Here is a 19,323-nt window from a genome sequence, read left to right as displayed (position 1 = left end):
TCGACTACAACACACACACAAGCTGTTGAGACAATTTTGTGACTAAATATATAACTAAGGTTCGAGTATGTTGGGGGATTCATTTTATTTGACGCTTAAGAAATATAGGATTTTTTCCAGAGTTCGAAATTTTTAATATATATATATATATATATATATGTAAGATTTTATCCGGAGAGAGTTTGGGCACGACATGATTTTATCCCGATTTGAATAGCCCAAGGACATGTAATGCAGTAAGACACAAAATCTGCCAAAAAAAAAACCCAAAACACAAAAAACAAACCTACCCGCTAGTAGTAATCTCTTAATGTCAACCTTCTAAACATCTTATTTCAAAGTAATGAAGAAACTCCACAGATCACAACTCATAATTAATAGTAGTATTATTTTCGTGATCAAAATTGATGGTACTACAATATGTTACCATATTAAGAGTTTGGGGTAAAGACTACATAAGTCACATCATGAGCACAACTCATGATATGATCAGGTTTTCAATATTAAAAGAATATCAATATTAAAAGAATAAATAGTACCGAAACTTCTAATTTGATTGGCGCGGCGTTTGAGTCGATGTAGTCGAGATTTTATCCATCGTAGTTGATGTGAGATATCTCTTTCGTCGGCGCAAAATTGTTGGAACTGTTCCAATTCTTGTGCGGGACCGTGGTGGCGCCCTTTTCGTTTCATTAGCAAATGTTTCCTCCGTTGCAATCTTGCGAGTTTGAAATTCAGGTGTTGATGACATGCCTGTAAACGGCCATGTTCTATTGTGAAGCTAATTAGAGAGGTTCGAGAAGGAAGTTGATTGAAAGGGTTTTAATTGAAATGGAAATGTGGGTGTGGAGTGAAATTGTAAGAGTAATTCCCAAAAGTAGTAATTCCCAAAAGTAGTACCAAGTATATTCCGTGGCAGTTGGGAAGAGATCAAGTGCAATCCTCAATTCCGTTGGATCAGGGGCCAAGTACCAACTATATTGTAAGTGGGAAGAGTTTTAATGTAAGTGGAAGTTATTTTTTTGTTTGAGGGAACGTGGGAGTGTTAGAGTTTTAATGTAAGTGGAAGTTACATTTTTGTTTGAGAGAACGTGGGAGTTTTAGTTGGAATTAACTTCTTATTTGAGGGAAACGTGGGGATGTAATGGGTCCATGATATTTTTTACGAAATAAGATAAATGTAAAATGCTAGGAAAATAGAGTTGAGAGTGGGAAGGGTTGTGGAGGCTTGTTCCTGAAAATCCTTTCTCAAATTTATATAGATATAGATTTGCACTATTTTCTCTGTAGCTGTCTATCTAAGAAGAAGGGGGAATAATTTCTACACATACTATAATAATAATAATAACAACAACAACTCGAGGCATGGTGTGTAATCTCATTTTTACGCTTCATGATTTATTATAGGGATAGTACAAGTAAAAACTCATAGTGAAAGCAATAATATATTTCAAAGAATAATATGGGAAAGCGGTTGAATGTTAACCCCGACTTTTGTTCACGTGTATTTACTTTATTATTAAATTTTCATATCACTATAAGGAAACTTAAAACCTTATAGTGATGACTTAAGTCCCTAACAATTGAGTTGACAGCGTGAACAGGATCAAGTTAATTTTCATATCATCGTTACTTACATGATAAAATTATCAAGAAGTTATTTGTCGGAAACTAAAACGATGTTTTGAAGACATCCTATTTTGGTGTTTGGATTTTTTAAAAATTTTAAAATTAAGTAATTTGTGAAGATACTTATTTTAACAAATACGTCTCTATTGTTTGGTCAACTCATTTGTAAATTTGAATAAGAAGCCCGTTCAGTGGAACTGGGACCGGAAGACAACGTACTAGATAAAATGAGATTACAACTTTTGGATAAAAATTTTTTTTTTTTGTCAGTGAGAGAGGGTTTCTTCATCACCATCTTCTTTTCCTTTTTTCCATTTTTAGCCTTTTTTTTAACTTAATATTTGTAAAGTTTGTGACAGCTGTTGTGATCTCTTTTTTCATGACAAAAAAAAAGTAAATGTAATTTTGCAAATTTTAGTGGAAATAGCCACGACCGTTAAAAACCTCAAGGGAGATCTCCAAAATTATCTCAAAATTCTTTTCTGGACGGCATGGTAGCGTGAACTACTGAAGCGTGTCACATAAAACAGCGGCGTTCATTTTTGTGGGGCTCACATGAGAGCCCACTGTTAGTGACACGTGGGGCAAGGATTAGGTAGCACTGTCTAAAATGGTTCATGGTCATCATGGTCATAACAGATCTTGTATATCAGTTTTAATATCGCGTGTGAGGCTCATTTTCACAAAATTGTGTTTTTATATTTACAATATGAACAAATGAGACTACGGGCCTGTGTGCATTGTAGAAGTCTTTGAAAAAATTTTGTAAATGTTTTTTGTAAGATAAAAAACATTTTTGTTGAAATTTTTGTATAAGGTAAAAAACTTTTTTTTTCTTTTTTTTCTTTTTCTCTTTCTCTTTCTTTTTCTTTTTTTCTTTCCTTTTTCTTTTCTCTCCTCTCTTCTTCTTCTTCTTCTTCTTCTTCCTTCCCTCTCCCCCTTCCCCGTTACCTCTGTCTCCCAGCAGCAACCCAACTCGCTCCACCCCCTACCCCGCCACCAGCCCCACCTCCAGCACCTCCGCCAAGACCTTCTCCAACCCCTCCTCCCACGCCTCCACCTGCTCCATATTCGGCACCACCACCAATGCCTCCACCAGCCCCTCCTCGTACTCTCCTGCCTGCTCCACCCCCAACTCCATCACCAGCCCCACCTCCTGCACCACCAACTGCTCCTCCAACAGCACCTCCACCTGCTCCTTCTCTAACGCCATCACTAGTACCAGCACCATTACCTGCACCTCCTCCAATTCTAGCACCACCATCCGCTCCACCACCAGCACCTTCTCCAATGCCACCTCCCGCCACCCATCTCTTCCCTTTCCCCTTCTTCTCCCCTCTGCCCTTCCCTCTCCTTTTTCCACTGCCCGGCAGTCAACGTGCACCTGCTCCACAAGCCAGTCAAAATTTTTTATTTTTTTGCAATTTTCAACCTTCCCCTCTCCGCAATCAGGTGTGTGGAAAAATCCCTCTTCCCGATGCGATCTAGCCTCGCTACTAGATTGGCTAGAAGGGAAAGAGAAGGGTGATGGGGAAGGAGTGGGGAAGGGATTTTTTTTTTTTTTTTAAAGGGTCATACAAACTGGGTAAATGGAGAGAATGGCAGGGGAAGATGGCGGGGAGAGGGAGAAAGGCCAAAAAAAAAAAGGAAATGGCAACGAAGATAGTGGTGGGTTGGGATGGGGTAAGAAGAAGAAAAAAAAGGGAAGGGAATTTTTTTTTGTGTTTTGTATATTTTGAAGTGTATAGGTAAAAAACTTATAAAAGTTTTTTTGGGTCCCTATAGCAAAAGTTGCTAAAAAACTAGGTAAAAAACTTGTTTAAAAATCTGGCTTCCAAACAGGCCCTACATGTCGTAGAATTGAACAAGACCTGCCCAAATAGTTTTTTTTTTTATAACCTTTTGCATCTTAGGTTTGGACAAGACATTGTTCATATCAAAATTCATTTACTGGCAAAAGTTCTTAGATGCGTTTGATAAAAGTGAAATTTGAAAACTGAAATCTAAAATTTGAATTCATTAAATTATTAAATATTAAATTAAATACATATGAGTATATATTATATCTAGTGATAAATGAATAATTTATCACTTATTTTTAAAAGTAAGTTTTACCTAAAAAATTTAGTATCATTTAATTAATTTAAAATTTTATTTTTAATTATCAAATACATTCGAATATATTAACATATGAATTCGTTAAATATAAATATTGAATTAGATTATCAAAAAGTGTATTTTAGTACCTAGCAGGCTAAAAGTCGCTGCCGAGTTTCCACACGAGCGAATTTCCTTACGGACCACGGGCAGGAATGATTGCACTTTCCTTTATTGCAACTGACAGTGATGTGCATTTTGTATACGGAGTAACTTTGTTTGCACATAGTCTAATTTACTTTTAACAATTTATAACTTTAGAATAAAATTTTATGGATCCCATATATATTATTAAAATTGAGATACAAGATCAAATTTGGATCGTATAATATTTTTTAATCAAATGTTAACCGTAAACTGTTTAGGAACGATCCTTCTAATACCGTCCCTGCGCCGTATCCTTCCCTTACAGGCTAAAGCTATTAGCATCTAGAAGGCTTCAGAGTTTTCACATGGGCCTAATTTTTTAGGTGGTCTTTCAAAGCAAGCTGTCTAGTTCAAGATTAAGTTTTTTTTTTAATTATTTTCTTCTCACATTGATTGTCAAAACGCGTCCCAAGATGCGAGCATCAATTTACGTGGATTTACTTTCCAATTTGGTATTTTTTGTTTCCTTAAAAAACGGTCAGCGAATTCAGCCAGCATCGTAACTCGGATTGACCGCACCTTTTCCTAAAGCATGCACACCTTTCTGGTTTTCGACATCGTCAAACACCATCAATTTATTTCAAAGTATGAAAAGGCGAGGGTAGGAGGAAATATGAAAAGGAACCCAAAGTAATACAAAAATTATAACACGAACATAGTAAACCAAAAAAAAAAAAAAAAAAAAAGAGAGAGAGAGAGAGAAATAGTTCATAAGAAAAATTTAAGATGTCAATCATCCAATGTCACCTATTATTTAATAATTTCGTATTGCTAACAAAACAATAAGTATTGAATTTAACTGGATTTGGTTAATTATGTATCACAGATACGGAATTTGGTAAGTTGATAGAAATCGGTAAGGTCTTGTTTGGATAATAATTTTTTAAAGAAAAATTATTATTTTTTCATAAATATATTTTTTAATCATATTTCTCACATATATTAAATTATTACAATAATTTTTTTACAAAAAATCTAAAAAAATACAACCCAAAACTATTCTGACCGAAGAAGATTTAATTTGTTGGGTAATTGGTCCTTCCAACATTTACCTAAAACGATGGGCCAAAAAAAAAAAAAAAAAACTCTTAAAAGATGACCGATGGGCATCAATTGCTTTGCTGTCGTTATATTGCAGCAGGCACCTACGGCTACGAGACCCCACTCGGTCGAATTATTTTAGAATATTCCAAATTTTCTATTATTAAATCCCTTAATCTTAGACGCTGAAGCCACCATGTTCTCCTATAAATACCCCATCCCCACGGTCTTGTCGACCTTCTTCGCTCCCGTCGCCTCGTTTGCGCACAGGTTAGTTCTTTTCCCCTTTCCTTTTCATTTCCCTTTCCCTTAGTTTCTTTACTGTTTATTGCTGTTTTCTTTTTTTTTTTTCTTTATTTGTTTCGTTTCAGATAGTTTATTTTCTGTTTTTTTGTTTTTATTCATCTAGTATAGATTTCATTTATATTATCTTTTTTTTTAATGTTTTTGGAATAATCTATGTCGTTGGCTTCTGATTACAGCATTCCTAGATTTGCTGGTTTGTTTGCTTATTGATTGATTCAGAAATCAGAACAGTTGTTTGATTGCATGATTACTTTCTTTTTTTGCAGATCTACTCTATTGCTGTCTCACCCCACCCCAAAAAAATTTGTTTCAAATTTAACAAAATTAAATATTAATAAGTTTTGCGAATTAAGGAATTTCGAAGAACCGATCATGTTTCTACGTTTTCCTCTTCCTCAGAAAATTTCATGACACACACTGTCCTCATGCGCCGGATTCGCCTTCTTCACTCATTTTCAGTAGTTTTTCTCTACTGGTTTTACGTGTTTTCATGAACTAACCCTCAAATTGATTTTCATCGGCCAAAAATTTTGTAACTATTAGTCATCAGGTTCGCAATTGGTCTAAACTTTAGCAAAAATTCGCTCCAAACGCTCACTTAACTTTCAATTAAATACATCGAAAAAAGATGGCACCAGACAAATCATTTATGAATTTCGGGTCAAAGGGGGATCCATGTAATGCTAAGTGTGATTTGAAGAAGATGAAGAGAAAGGAATCCAATCGCTTATCTGCTCAGAGGTCTCGAAATAAGAAGCACCAGCAGCTTGAAGAGCTTCTCCGTCAAGTGAATCTCTTAAAGGAAGAAAATCAATCATACTCGGACAGAATCAATGCCACCAATCAAATGTATCAAAACATGGCTTCTCAAAATAAGGTTTTGAGGGCTCAGTTTGATGAATTGTCTGATCGTTTGCGTTCCATGAATGATGTGATTCACATTGCATCTGAAGTCAATGGTGTGGCGATTGATACTCAAGAAATTCCAGATACCTCACATAAGCCATGGCAGCTCCCCTTTCCGGCTCAGCCGATGTTGCAGGACCCATTTCTGCCTCAACCAATTCTGCAGGATTCCTTTCTACCTCAACCACCACCACTGTTGCAAGACCCATGGCATCTCTCCTGTGTGAATCAGCCAATTGCTGCCTCTGCTGATTACTTCCTCGACTGAAATAAATCTTTGGTTAAGCATTTGTTACTTCTTAGTTGAGTCAATGTCTGGTCGTCAGTTTTTAGTTGATTGTAAGTTGGTTTATTTTAGTTATTTTTGAAGTTGGTTGATATGCTTATTTCAGCTTTTTAGGGTCTCTGAAATGGTAATTGCTGGAGATTGTTTATACACTTTCAAGTATTAGTATGTTGGATTGTTAGCTTGTGCATATTAATTTGAGTAGATGTTGCTTGCAGACCAAATCTAAATTGACAATAGTTGATTGGCCACGGTTAGTCATTAAATTCAAAAAAAAATTTTATTATTTTTTCTGGCAAGATATGAAATCAAACTCCAAAAGGGAAGCTAGCTCAATGAAGTTACTCTTTTTCTATACACGACTCCTCCTCCTACTCCGCAACTTGGGCTGCCAAGCCTGACATTATGAGTTATGTTCATACTACTAACTTTTAACCTCCAATCGAGCTCGCTCGTCCCTGTATAGTTGTACGCTTGATTTTCTTGGTTTCGCTTAAATATTTTGGTTGGTTGGTTCTTTTTGGCAACCGCATGATTTTCCTCTCAAAGCAAGCACTGAATGTATCCAAATAAATCCGAACACTCGCACTTTGCAAGAATGATTGGAAAAAAAAAAAAAGGAAGAAGAAAGAATAGAAACAAATTAAATCAACAGATTTCTGCAAACAAATCTAAGATCAACAGTATATGGTATATGCTCGTTTAAACATGATGAAAAGTGATCATCCATCCATCCATTTTAACGACTCTTAATGAACATAATCAAACAGTACAGAGGTTTGAAAATGATTACTTACTACTAAAAAAAAAAAAAAAGATAAAGATAAAGATAAAGATGACGCCCATGGGATCGGGAACTAACAAGCATGACCGAAATCAGTTGTCATAGGTACGGCACTCCTCAGTCTCAGGATTGTCTTTGCAATAGTCCTCCAAGACGTCCGTCTCTTTCTTGCGGTCCCTGGCGTGACTAGCAGCTGCGCTCAGCTCCTCGACTTCATCCCACGCGGCAGCACACTCTCCGCTTTCTGGGTCACCGGCGCATGCTTCCTCAGCATGCTTGACGCTCTCAGCCACCTGGTCCGACAGCCTTTCCGGTGCTGCAGCCAGGGGCCGGACAGATAGTCCCCGGTGCACAAAATGGGTGGTGGTGGTGGAACTCTTGCATGGGTGGTTTAGGCAGGGGAACTTGAGGGTCGAGTGTGATGCCTTGAACAATAATATTTGTGGGGTTGAGAGGCTCACACCAGCTATGGCTGCCATGGCTATAATTCTGACACTCTCCCGGTTCTTATTGCTCCAGTCCAGTAGGGGTTGTAAGCTTTGCAATTATTATTTATTACCAGATAACGCAAGAAGCCATACGCTCGCTCCTATAATATAGTACTAACAGTAACAGGAGTGTGAAATGAATCCTGAACATACATTTCTTATCACTTGTCTTCCTATCAAGATCTTCCACGTCATTCCGCTACCAATTGTTTTTTTTTTTTTGCTTTATATTCGGTTGGTATGAAATATCTGTGCAGTTTATTTTTATGTTTTCCCTTCCTTCCACGTGCAGCTCTTGATGATATTTTCACAGCATTTCATTCTTACGTCTGTCTATATATATTCATCAGCGGGTTGGTTTCGCACTGGAGAATCGATTTTGTGCTTTCAATTAGTTGAGGAAAAACCAGAGAGTCATGATGATTTTGGATCAAGTTAGGCACAGGTGAACGAATGTACTCAATTCATTTGATTGATGGCTAATTTTCCTCCATTCTTAGGGAAAAAAAAAAGGAAATATCAACCTAGCGTGTGAAATACGCTCAACTTAAAAAGAGGATTCGGCCATTCCTGAACGCGAAATATTCTGCCTTCCCGGGCAAATTGACCTTTTATGAATGGAATTAACCAAAAAAAAAAAAAAGAAAGAAGTTCTTTTTTGGGTTTTATAACTTCTTCGTCTGTAAATTTAATGGACTAACAAGTCTGTTATTTTTTTTTTTATCAATCGTCGTCCCTATTTTTACTCTATGCTAATCTAATTACGGGGAGGTCCAACTAAGCATATGTGAAATTGATAGGGACATAATCACACTGGATCAGACGGATGCACAATGCATTCGTGTAAATTTTTTAAAGTATTATATAATTTGACAATTTGATGGGAGGTAAGGTTCTAATGACAAGTCTACTGCTGATAAATGGATAATAATAGTAGTAGTAGTAGTAGTTAACAAGTCTACAGTATACTACTAAGTGGAGTATCATTTTTACTAGCGATAACAGTAGAGCGGCAGTAGCGCTGGGACGATAATGTGTTGTTATTATTGCAGCAGCCAGCAAACTGGTGAAAATGCGGCTTCACAAAGTTTATCATCGATTCTCCTCCCACTCCCTTCCCACTCCCCTCTCTCTTCCTCACCATCATCATCTCCCCAAGCCTCTCTCCTCCTCCTCCTCCCCCCGTTCTCCTTTCCCCAAAGCCGTCCCATTACCCTTTAGATTTCCGGCCCTGCATTCACCAACTTCCAGTTCCGGGACCTGTTATAATACCTCTTCCCATCTCAAACCCATCCCCATGCCCTCCTCCAGAATCCACAATCTTGTACCCGTAAACGCCGTCGCTGTGGAGGACGGTGCTGCTTCCAATGCATCCGATCCTCCTGCATCACCTGAAAACCAAGGTTGTTATCAAATAAACTTTTTAATAATATACTACTATTAAGGATTATAAAAAAAACCAATAAAGGAAATGGGTTGCCTAATCTTTCCTTTTTCTTTTTTGGTTAAAACAACGATTTATACTAGTACTACTTACTTAATAGGTATGCAAAATCTGGACTTTGATTTTAGTTTTCTTTCTCTCTCTCTCTCTCCTCTTCTTTAGTACTACTAGGCTTCGATTAGTTATGGATGAGTCTAATCTACGAAAAGCTTAAAAACTTGCTGGCTGCATTACCTACACTTCTATCGTTTAATCAACAGATTTGGGCGCCAATGGATATCAATTTCCTCCCCCAGAAATTAGAGATATAGTGGATGCTCCCCCTCTTCCTGCACTCTCGTTCTCTCCGCAGAGGGATAAAATACTTTTCCTCAAGCGGAGATCTTTACCTCCTTTGGCAGAATTAGCCAGGCCAGAGGAGAAGCTCGCTGGTGTTCGCATTGATGGAAAATGTAATTCCCGAAGCCGTATGTGAGTGATTTGGAATTTTTCCTGTCTTTTCCTTCGCTTTTGTTGTTGTTACTGCATTCTTCCATACTGTTTCTTTCACTCACTTAATGCAATCACGGATATAATTAGACTCCAAATGTTGTAAGTAACTTGTGTATTTGCAAGTCTAACATGGCATGATACTATATGCTTCGCTCATCATTTTTCTCAGGTCATTTTACATGGGTATAGGGATCCACTTGCTAAATGCTGATGGTACCTTAGGTCCAGAGAAGGAGATCACCGGCCTCCCACACGGTGCTAAAATCAATTTTGTTACTTGGTAATGCCCGCCCCCTCTTTCAACTTTTAGCTTGAGACTTACAACCCACTGATTCTTGGAGTCCTTAACTAGTTCAGTATTGCTGTTATCCCATTCTCATTTCATTTTTATGTGCGGACTGGCAGTTGGCCATATCCCTCATTCTACTGCATTGTGATAATATGTACTCAATTTATCCATCTTTGATGTCATCATCTACGTTAATTTAAGTCTTAACTCTCAGACCACGTAGAGGATTGACCTTATTGTGATTGGTAATGAAACTCGGGTATTCTGAAGCCATGAGTCCATTTTCTTCACTTTTTCTCAAAATGCCACATAATCCACTGCTTGTCTACTTCTCATGGGAAGAGAGATCACCTTCTGCCAGGAAATGTTAATTTCCAGGTTTACTTTCTTACACTTAGTGATGTATTCTTTCTCATCTCTAAAGAAAAAATTTATGATTTTGTTGAGCTCATGTAAGATTATAACTTGACTGCATCTACTGAGGGCTTGGACAAGATATTGAGGGTACTGCTAAAGTGGGGTGCATTTGTTACTATTTTGTCTTTTGCTCTGTGCCAACCTGCTGCAGTTTTTATACTTGGGATCTATTCTGACCTTTAGTGTGACTCTTCTTTTTTCTTTCAAGTTGATGACTAGTGTTGACATTTAGCCTTCTGTGAATTTATACTGCACCTTTCGCCTAATTTGTGATTTGTTGTTTTTCTCCTAAAAGGTCAAAGGATGGTCGGCATTTATCCTTCAGTGTTCGAGCTGATGAGGTACTTTTCGGATTTTAAGTAGTTGATGTAATTTAAACTTGTGCTGCTTCAATTATTCCATTGACACCTTTGGATGCTCTTAATGGTGACTTGTACCATTTGGTTGACTTACTGAAAGCACATGAGTTGACAAACATGTCGAGAATTCTCGTTTTTTTAAGGTCAAACTAAAAGCACTGCTAGTTTCAAAGGTTCCCTGAATTTGGCACTCTAGAATTTTAGCAGCTACCAGTTTCTCCTCTTCTTTTTCCCTCCTTTGGTTGCAAAATCAGTGGCACAATATTATGGCGGCATGCTTTTTCCCGTGTAAATTATTGTTTTGGTAACTGGCTAGACTTCCTGATTCTGGCTATGTACAGGATGATGACAGTCGCAGTAAGCTCAAAGTCTGGGTTGCTGATGTGGAGACTGGAAAAGCTAGACTATTGTTCCACTCGCCGGATGTATATGTTAATGCAGTTTTTGATAAGTATGACTCACTGTTCCTGTCGGGCCAACTTACTGAAAAAATTGTATTTCCTTCTCTCTAGTAACTAAGTGATTTCCTTCTCAGCTTTGTCTGGGTGAATAACTCAACTCTATTGGTTTGTACAATCCCTTTATCTCGTGGGGAGCCACCAAAGAAGCGCTTAGTTCCCTCTGGTCCTAAGATTCAGTCTAATGAGCAAAAAAATGTTATTCAAACGAGAACCTTCCAAGATCTGCTCAAAGACGAATATGATGAAGATTTATTTGAGTACTATGCTACTACACAACTTGTTGTGGCCTCTCTGGATGGGTCAGTGCAGCCAATTGGACCACCGGCCATATATACTTCAATGGAACCATCTCCAGATGAGCAATATATTTTGAGTACTTCAATTCATAGGCCATTTTCTTTTATTGTACCCTGTGGAAGATTTCCCAAAAAGGTCCAGGTGTGGACAGCTAATGGGAAATTTGTTAGAGAACTTTGTGATTTGCCCTTGGCTGAAGACATTCCTATTACTTTCAATAGTGTGCGGAAAGGGATGCGATCAATTAATTGGAGAGCTGACAAACCTTCCACCCTCTACTGGTATACCCAAAAATTGCTGCTGTTTTTGTCTTTAATTGAATTCCTTTTTCTATTCGCTCTCTTTCTCTCTCTGTAGAAAGCTTTTATGTTTTGATTGATGGCAAATTTTTTATGTGATTAATGGGGTATGAATACATTCTAAACGCTATAGAGGTATGGTTAACAATTTCCTTTCTTCCTGTTAACACTATAGAGTTATGAATACTTGCTAGTCTCTGCTGCTTGGTCTGTGCCTACTTCTAAAAACTGGCTACTATATGTAGCTTTTCAGTTGTGGTACGGTACTGTTTTGATATTTTGCTTTTGTGTTGGTTATTAAATCAGGGTTGAGACGCAAGATGGTGGTGATGCCAAAGTTGAAGTGTCTCCGCGTGACATTATCTATACACAACCTGCTGTGCCACTTGAAAATGAACAGCCAATTATATTACATAAACTTGATCTTCGCTATGGGTATGATCACTATTTCCTATCAATTGCAGTCTGTGTCAACTTTCTTTGGTTTGTGTATGCTCCTGTGCATTGTCTTCTGAATTTTGGCATCTTTTTTGGAAACTCGCAAGCATAAAAAACAACAGATAATTCTTGAGAAGGCTTACTTTGGAACAGCGAAGCATTGCTCCTTGAATTCAGTTCCTGGCAATCCTACATAATTTCTGTTATTGGCTGATTGCAATCATGCTTGATAGAACTGGTAATCTTGCTCGACATCTGTGACCTTTCATCTTAACAGAGGGATTTCTTGGTGCGATGATTCGCTTGCTTTGGTGTACGAGTCCTGGTACAAAACACGGAAGATAAGAACCTGGGTTATTTCTCCTGGGTCCAGGGAGGACATAAGTCCACGCATACTATTTGATAGGTCATCAGAAGACGTCTACTCTGATCCTGGCTCTCCCATGTTGCGGAGAACTTCTGCTGGAACTTATGTGATTGCAAAGGTGAAAAATTCTGACGATGAAGGCATTTATGTTCTGTTGAGTGGAATTGGTGCTACTCCAGAAGGGAACATCCCATTTTTGGATTTGTTTGACATGTGAGTTTGTGTGTCGTCTATGGATTTTTCGTCGATGTTTTGTTTATGTACTGGGATACTGAAATGAGAATTTTCAGAAATACAGGGAACAAGGAACGAATATGGCAAAGTGATAAGGATAAATACTACGAAACTATTGTTGCTTTAATGTCCGATCAGAATGAAGGGGAGTTGTATCTTAATCAATTGAAAATACTTACTTCTAAAGAATCTAAAACTGAAAATACCCAATATTTCATACTAAGTTGGCCAGAAAAGAAACCCTGCCAGATTACAAATTTCCCCCATCCATACCCTCAGCTAGCATCATTACAGAAGGAGATGATCAGATATCAAAGGAAGGACGGAGTTCAACTTACTGCAACCCTGTACCTTCCACCAGGTTATGATCCCTCAAAAGATGGACCCCTTCCATGTCTGGTTTGGTCATATCCAGGTGAGTTTAAAAGTAAAGATGCAGCTGGACAAGTCCGTGGTTCTCCTAATGAGTTTGCTGGAATTGGACCAACGTCCCCTCTACTTTGGTTGGCAAGGAGGCAGGGTTTCTTCTCTCCACTTGCTGGGTTTTATTTATGATTTATGTATATTGAATATCAATACTGCACCTGCAGACTTTTGTCATCAGATTTGTTGTATCTTACAACTTTAAGATTGCTCTGATTTGCAGGTTCGCTGTTTTGTCTGGACCGACAATTCCCATCATTGGTGAGGGAGATGAAGAGGCAAATGATAGGTATATGATATATACGGATTTTGCATGTTGGTTCTCCATTCAAACTCAAAAGGATAAGAATCTATTCTCTTTTAGTGGAAGAAGTTTTTGTAATTAGTCATTTGGTGAAGGTTACTACCTGTGCAAACATAACCTCTGGAAAACGAAAGATTTATAGAATCCTTAGCTTATCAGACATAACAGACTTGAAAAGAGTGGTTAGCTGATGAAAGTTTTAGTGAAAGGAAATAAGAGGCGAAGGGTGATGTTTCCTGCTGGAGGTCATGCAGATGGATGTTTCCTGTGCTAAATTTAATATCCACCTTTTGCACTCCTCCTTTCTGCACTTCAGTATGTTTTATTTGTGCAGGCTTTGTTACCTTGTAAATTCTATTATCATCAATAGAATGCATGAACATATTGGCTTGCAGTATTAGTACAAAGCTTTAAATTACCATTTCCAACCTAAATGTCAATGTCAGTTTAATTAAAAGCTATGTTCACTAGGTATGTGGAGCAACTTGTTTCAAGTGCGGAGGCTGCTGTTGAGGAAGTTATATGTAGGGGTGTAAGTTTTTTGAACTGTCCTTGCCAATTTCAGTTGGAGACATGGACATATGTTTGATTTTCATACTGTTATCCTTTGAAGGTGGCACGTGCAGAAAAAATTGCCATTGGCGGTCATTCCTACGGGGCATTCATGGCTGCTAACCTCCTGGCACATGCTCCGCATCTTTTCTGTTGTGGGATTGCTCGATCTGGAGCCTATAACCGAACTCTTACACCTTTTGGGTTTCAGGTAATGGTGTCCTTAATAGACGTAATAGAGGTTGAGGTTTTAGTTGTTTTCCTTGTTCTTCCATTACACCACGCTTTAATTCTATTGTTGGTTTTGTTCCCATTTTATGGTATTTCTCTTTTTGGTTCATTTCAATTAGGGGGCAAGAGAAAGATTTGAACTTCTTTCTCTGTGGTTTCCATACTTTTTTCTAGTAAAGGTTTTGGCAGTATATTCACCTATTTCTTTTTTCTTGGCTCAGAATGAGGATCGAACTCTTTGGGAGGCCACAACTACCTACGTTGAGATGAGCCCATTCATGTCAGCCCATAAAATTAAGAAGCCCATCTTGCTTATTCATGGCGAAGAGGACAACAATCCTGGAACCCTAACAATGCAGGTAAAAGTGCGAGTCCACTTTATATTTGAAAGTTTTCTTTACCAAAGATATTTATATCTTTTAAAGATTAATCTGCACAGTGTTCTTATAAGTCGGTGGCCTTTGTTCTTCTTGTTGCTGTTAGTTTGTACTACTACTTTGCAATCTAAAGCCGCTTTCTTGTTTTAACTGTTGGCCTCACCACCAATGTCAGAGAATTTGATTTTCTTGATTTCTTCTATGTTATGCAGTCCGATCGATTTTTCAATGCTTTGAAAGGACATGGTGCACTTTCTCGTCTGGTTATTCTTCCCTTTGAGAGTCATGGCTATGCTGCACGTGAAAGCATAATGCATGTTCTCTGGGAGACTGACAGGTGGCTGCAAAGATATTGTGTACTGAATAGTAGTGTTGATTCTACTACTTGTACAGACAACATCAAAGGTACAGAGGGTTCAGAAAGCAAAGTCGTCGATACAGCTGAAGGAGTCAGAGAGCTAGAAGATCAACAAAAGATTACACTTTATTTCTCCCAAAGATCATCCTTGTGGTAATTTCTTTGTCCATTATACATCAATTATAGAGGGAAGATGGAAGGAGGAGTTCGGTACTTGAGTTTGGTCTTTGCTTTAATTCTTTTGTATTGAGATCTAAATTATGCGTGATTGGCTGCCAAAAATAAACATAAATAACGTGTTTTTACTCTCTATAAAATTTTCTGATTTCTTCATTGAATGCGATTTAAATTGCCTAAACCACTTAATTTGGGAAGCTTTGCTTCCAGTTTTTGAAAAGCATTAATCATCTTATGGAAATTGCTTGATTTGTCAATGACTAGATCTTATAACACGACTATTTCTTTCCTTGCCTAGATGTCAAGAATTTGTTCTGATAGGGGTGAACCAGATAACATTTGCCGTAACCCCCATGATATTTCCCCTTTTGCCTCAATTTTGCTGCCTCCATGATTTGTTTGGATCGTGCTGTGTTTGTGCATATGCGTAGTTGTAGATGTGATTTTTTACCGTTTTCTGATTGTAGTATTCGAACATCTCAGGTTGCTTTTGTTTCTTCCCCTATGAATTTTTAAGAAATAAATTGCTTCCTGGTTAACGACTACATGATTTGCAGAACCCATTAAAGCCTGTTATTAATGGAGTTCCGAGGTTGGATGTCAATCGGCAGGAATAAAAGCAGCAACCTTGATTTCAGATTGTGGTTCGGGTCCCTGCCCTAAGATCTGTACTCCAAGGTCAATTTATTTAATATCGCTGGGCATGATTCTACCCCTACGGTAATACTTGTACAAGCTCTTCATTTTTCTGTATTTGGTTTTGCCCTGCTGGGGCTTGGAGCTGGAGCTGGAGCTGGGGAGCATTCAAGGTATTCGTGTTGCGCACTAGCAGCAATTTATTCAACACCCAAACATCAGGAGGCCGCTCTTGTAAATTGACACTTCATTCTGAGGCAATCCACAGGATTGGTGGTGTAAAATGAATAAGTGTAACTAACTGCCATTCATTTCTGACAACCATTATCAGAAAGTTTATGCATTTAAACCATCCATCGGTTAATTATGTGCTCCTTACACATTTTTGTGTCTGGACAACCAAAAAGTTCTATGAATTTAAATTACCCATCCGTTGATTACGTGGTACTTGTACATTTTCGTGCAACTTCAGAATAAATCTCCTGATACTCGACGTACACAACGGATTGACAATTTAAAAAAAAAAAAAAGTACTCAACAGTCTTTCGAGAAATGAAGGCGAAAAGCCCAAGTTTACACTTCTCATGCAAGCCATTACGCATTCAAGGACTATAGCAAACACTACGAGAAATAGAGGACAATTAGCCCTTGTGCCCTCGGTTACTAATACTCCACTTAGAACCATCCACCAATCGGCATTTGTAAGCAGAAATTTCATCTACCATGAACTCTAATTTCGTGTCATGAAATCAAAGTTAATACTCCTATCTAGCAAGAATCCGGTCCACAGAACAGATGCTTATATAACAGCATTTTAGAGCTGCATTCAGAAATCAAGATCAGGTAAACTCAAAGGTCAAGCAGAATGCGGAACAGTTCAAGCCCAAATACCATCAGCAGCAATTGGAAGCACGGAGAAAAACTGTGCAGATTTTTTAAAAATGAAAACTAACGAACCATAATTATCCATCTGGTGTTCTATCATATGGGTGTATGAATATATAAGAGAAAAGTAAGAAACTGATCCAACGGCAGAAAACACATTAAAAAAAACTTGAGCAATGATGTTGCATGAAAAATTCAGTACAAAATAACTTATTCTCTAGAAACCACAATCGGCATGCTCATGGCTCATTTCAAGAGCCAATTGATGAGATCACAAGTTGTGGAAGCACCAGCAGCAGTTGCAATAGTAAAACTAAGAGAAGTTACAAACTATTCTTCTGCGACCACACTGATATCACCTTTCTCCAGCAAGTCATAAAATGCACGAACTTTTCTCTGCTCATTCCAGTGATGCATCTTCCACAAGGTACCAGCAGCTAGTCCAAATACGGCTCCAAAAATTAACTCCTTCACCACACTTGGTCCTGTCAAGGTGGCGTGTGCGACCTTATGGGCAGCCATTTAGCTTCCGAGTTAAATTCAGAATGTCCCTGCAAATACCAAAAATATTTGTAACTTCTCTTCTAGTTGTTAAAAGCTAGCAAACCACTCCAGACTCATTTACATTTTTTTTTTTGGGGGCGGAGGCGGGGGTGGTTCAACAAGGAATTGCTGAATGCTATTTGAAAACTAATTAACATTGGTAACTTAGCATGAATGCATTTTGAAAACTCGTAACTTAGCATGAATGCGCAAGTAAAATAGCAAGCATCTGGTTAACAAATCCTTGGTGTCTTTTCATTGAGACAAGTCCCCGTGGCACAACACTTGAACTTTGTCTACTCCCAACACACACATTACCATAAATTCGTCTTGGTTAAAACCCTCATTTTGCAAATAGACAAAAAAATGTTTTTGGCAAGTTTCTCTTATGTTTTGCAATGGCCTCCAAGGTCAGTTAGTCATGTAGCCAACTTCAATCACCAATAACTAACTTAGGTAATGTAAATAGGCCAGCCCTCTCACAATGATCTGGTTACATATGCAGATAAAGTTTACCACATATAGTAAAATGGAGTTAGACTTAGAATGGAACTCCATACTGGTAAGGATATGTGGTGGCCACCTTGCCTTGCAAAGGGAGGTTCCCTTCAAAAAGAACTCTGAAAGAGAATATATTGGAAACAAAATGGGAAGTACATCAAAAGCCCTTGACTTGTGAATCGACATTGTTAAAACCAAATCCATGACTAACTTCAACCTCTCTCATCTTCTCCATCTGTTGTTAGTCTATTCTTAACCAAAAGTATTGCAATTCAATCATTTCATCATTCCGCTAACCATCCACCCAATGTCGACCAAAGCTGAATAATAGGTTATCCTTCTAGTAAAAAATCAAATGTCAAGTTTAAGGAAGGAAACTGGCCAGTTACCACAAGCAGTACAGGAAGGGCCCAAAAATATTATTATGCGGATGCTGCGGAACAAATGGTTTTCACCTAGTTATTCAATGAATCGAGTAAAATAAAATGATATCAAAGTAAGATTCTTCCAAAGAACCAACAGACCAGTCTATGGCTGCAACGTAATCCTAAAAAGGCAAAATTTCCCCCCTTTTTCAACATACATAAGATATGGCAATTAAATTCCAGAATTAGGAACATAACAGGTCAAAAATGGGGAAAAAAGCAAAACAATTATGGAAAAAAAAAAACCAAACTGCCTTTACAATTGTTACACTGATAGAAAGTAAAAACCATTTGGCTTCGGCTTCTAAACCCTCGTCCAGAAATATGACGAGAACCCATCCCGAGACGTTGACCACATTAGTATGATTCAACCGACTAATTTAACTACAAAAAAGAAAAATAAACGGCCCAGAGTATCAGATCTACCCAATAAGGATCTCATATTCGAATACAGAAATCTCCAGAAGCAAATGCAAGCTTAATATAAACTGTTTCATTTTTCAAATTTTATTACCAAAAGCGAATAAACGAGGACATATACCCAAAAAAAAAAAAACAGAGAGAGAGAAACTAAATCGCATATGTATCAAGCGTCTTCGACCAGAGGGGAAAATGGAATTATGGTTGAGTGAGTGACCTGAGCAGCGATTCAGGAGGTTGACGGCAGACGTGAGGCGATAGACGGTGATATGAGTTGAGTGACAAAAGCCAGAATCAGATGAGGAGTGGTTGGTTGGGTTGGGTTCTAATACTCCTCCTTTTTCGCGGGACGCTCGGACTCGGGCTCGGGGTAATGGTTCGGGAACACGCCTGTGGGCCTCTAGTGACCCAATGCATACACTTCAGCTTAGGCCCATGACGGCTACCTTTTCTTATGTTGCATATGCTATCGTACGTTGATGACTTTAATCGAATACTAGGATTAAAAAATGTAGCACAAAAATTTTATCACAGAAAAAAAAAATTGAATATCACATGCTCATGCAAAAGAGAAGGAAAAAGTGACATTTATATTTATTTATTTATGGAAACAAACAAAAGAATGACAAGAGATGCATAACTAAGCTCTT

The 19,323-nt window shown here is 38.0% G+C and overlaps 3 protein-coding genes and 1 non-coding gene across 4 annotated transcripts; 2 read left to right on the top strand and 2 right to left on the bottom strand.

Moving 5' to 3' along the window:
• Positions 1-5,148: 5,148 nt before the first annotated feature.
• LOC113735669 (uncharacterized) lies at positions 5,149-6,640 on the top strand. Its single transcript, XR_011821709.1, has 2 exons — positions 5,149-5,244; positions 5,547-6,640. It is a non-coding gene; the product is annotated as an uncharacterized protein (transcript).
• Positions 6,641-7,144: 504 nt separating this feature from the next.
• Positions 7,145-7,833, bottom strand: LOC113735678 (calvin cycle protein CP12-2, chloroplastic-like). Its single transcript, XM_027262673.2, has one exon. It carries the CDS (start codon positions 7,733-7,735, stop codon positions 7,349-7,351), a length of 387 nt encoding a protein of 128 aa, XP_027118474.2. The 5' UTR covers positions 7,736-7,833; the 3' UTR covers positions 7,145-7,348.
• Positions 7,834-8,773: 940 nt separating this feature from the next.
• On the top strand, positions 8,774-16,251 carry LOC113735687 (probable glutamyl endopeptidase, chloroplastic). The gene is made up of 15 exons (XM_027262683.2): positions 8,774-9,147; positions 9,449-9,659; positions 9,850-9,960; positions 10,682-10,727; positions 11,087-11,196; positions 11,281-11,784; positions 12,109-12,237; positions 12,518-12,820; positions 12,898-13,356; positions 13,488-13,553; positions 14,040-14,100; positions 14,182-14,331; positions 14,573-14,710; positions 14,941-15,239; positions 15,821-16,251. Coding segments are annotated over exons 1-15 (2,919 nt in total). The 5' UTR covers positions 8,774-8,816; the 3' UTR covers positions 15,822-16,251.
• A 669-nt stretch (positions 16,252-16,920) lies between these two features.
• On the bottom strand, positions 16,921-19,030 carry LOC113735700 (cytochrome c oxidase subunit 5C-2-like). Its single transcript, XM_027262697.2, has 2 exons — positions 18,891-19,030; positions 16,921-17,335 (listed from the first exon to the last, which is right to left on the bottom strand). The coding sequence occupies exon 2, from the start codon at positions 17,304-17,306 to the stop codon at positions 17,115-17,117; it is 192 nt and encodes a 63-aa protein (XP_027118498.1). The 5' UTR covers positions 17,307-17,335; positions 18,891-19,030; the 3' UTR covers positions 16,921-17,114.
• Positions 19,031-19,323: the final 293 nt, after the last annotated feature.

This window comes from Coffea arabica, chromosome 1e (assembly GCF_036785885.1).
Source record: "Coffea arabica cultivar ET-39 chromosome 1e, Coffea Arabica ET-39 HiFi, whole genome shotgun sequence".
NCBI lineage: Eukaryota > Viridiplantae > Streptophyta > Magnoliopsida > Gentianales > Rubiaceae > Coffea > Coffea arabica.
The sequence above is the reverse complement of the archived record's forward strand: the minus strand, read 5'-3'. Positions and strand labels throughout refer to the sequence as shown.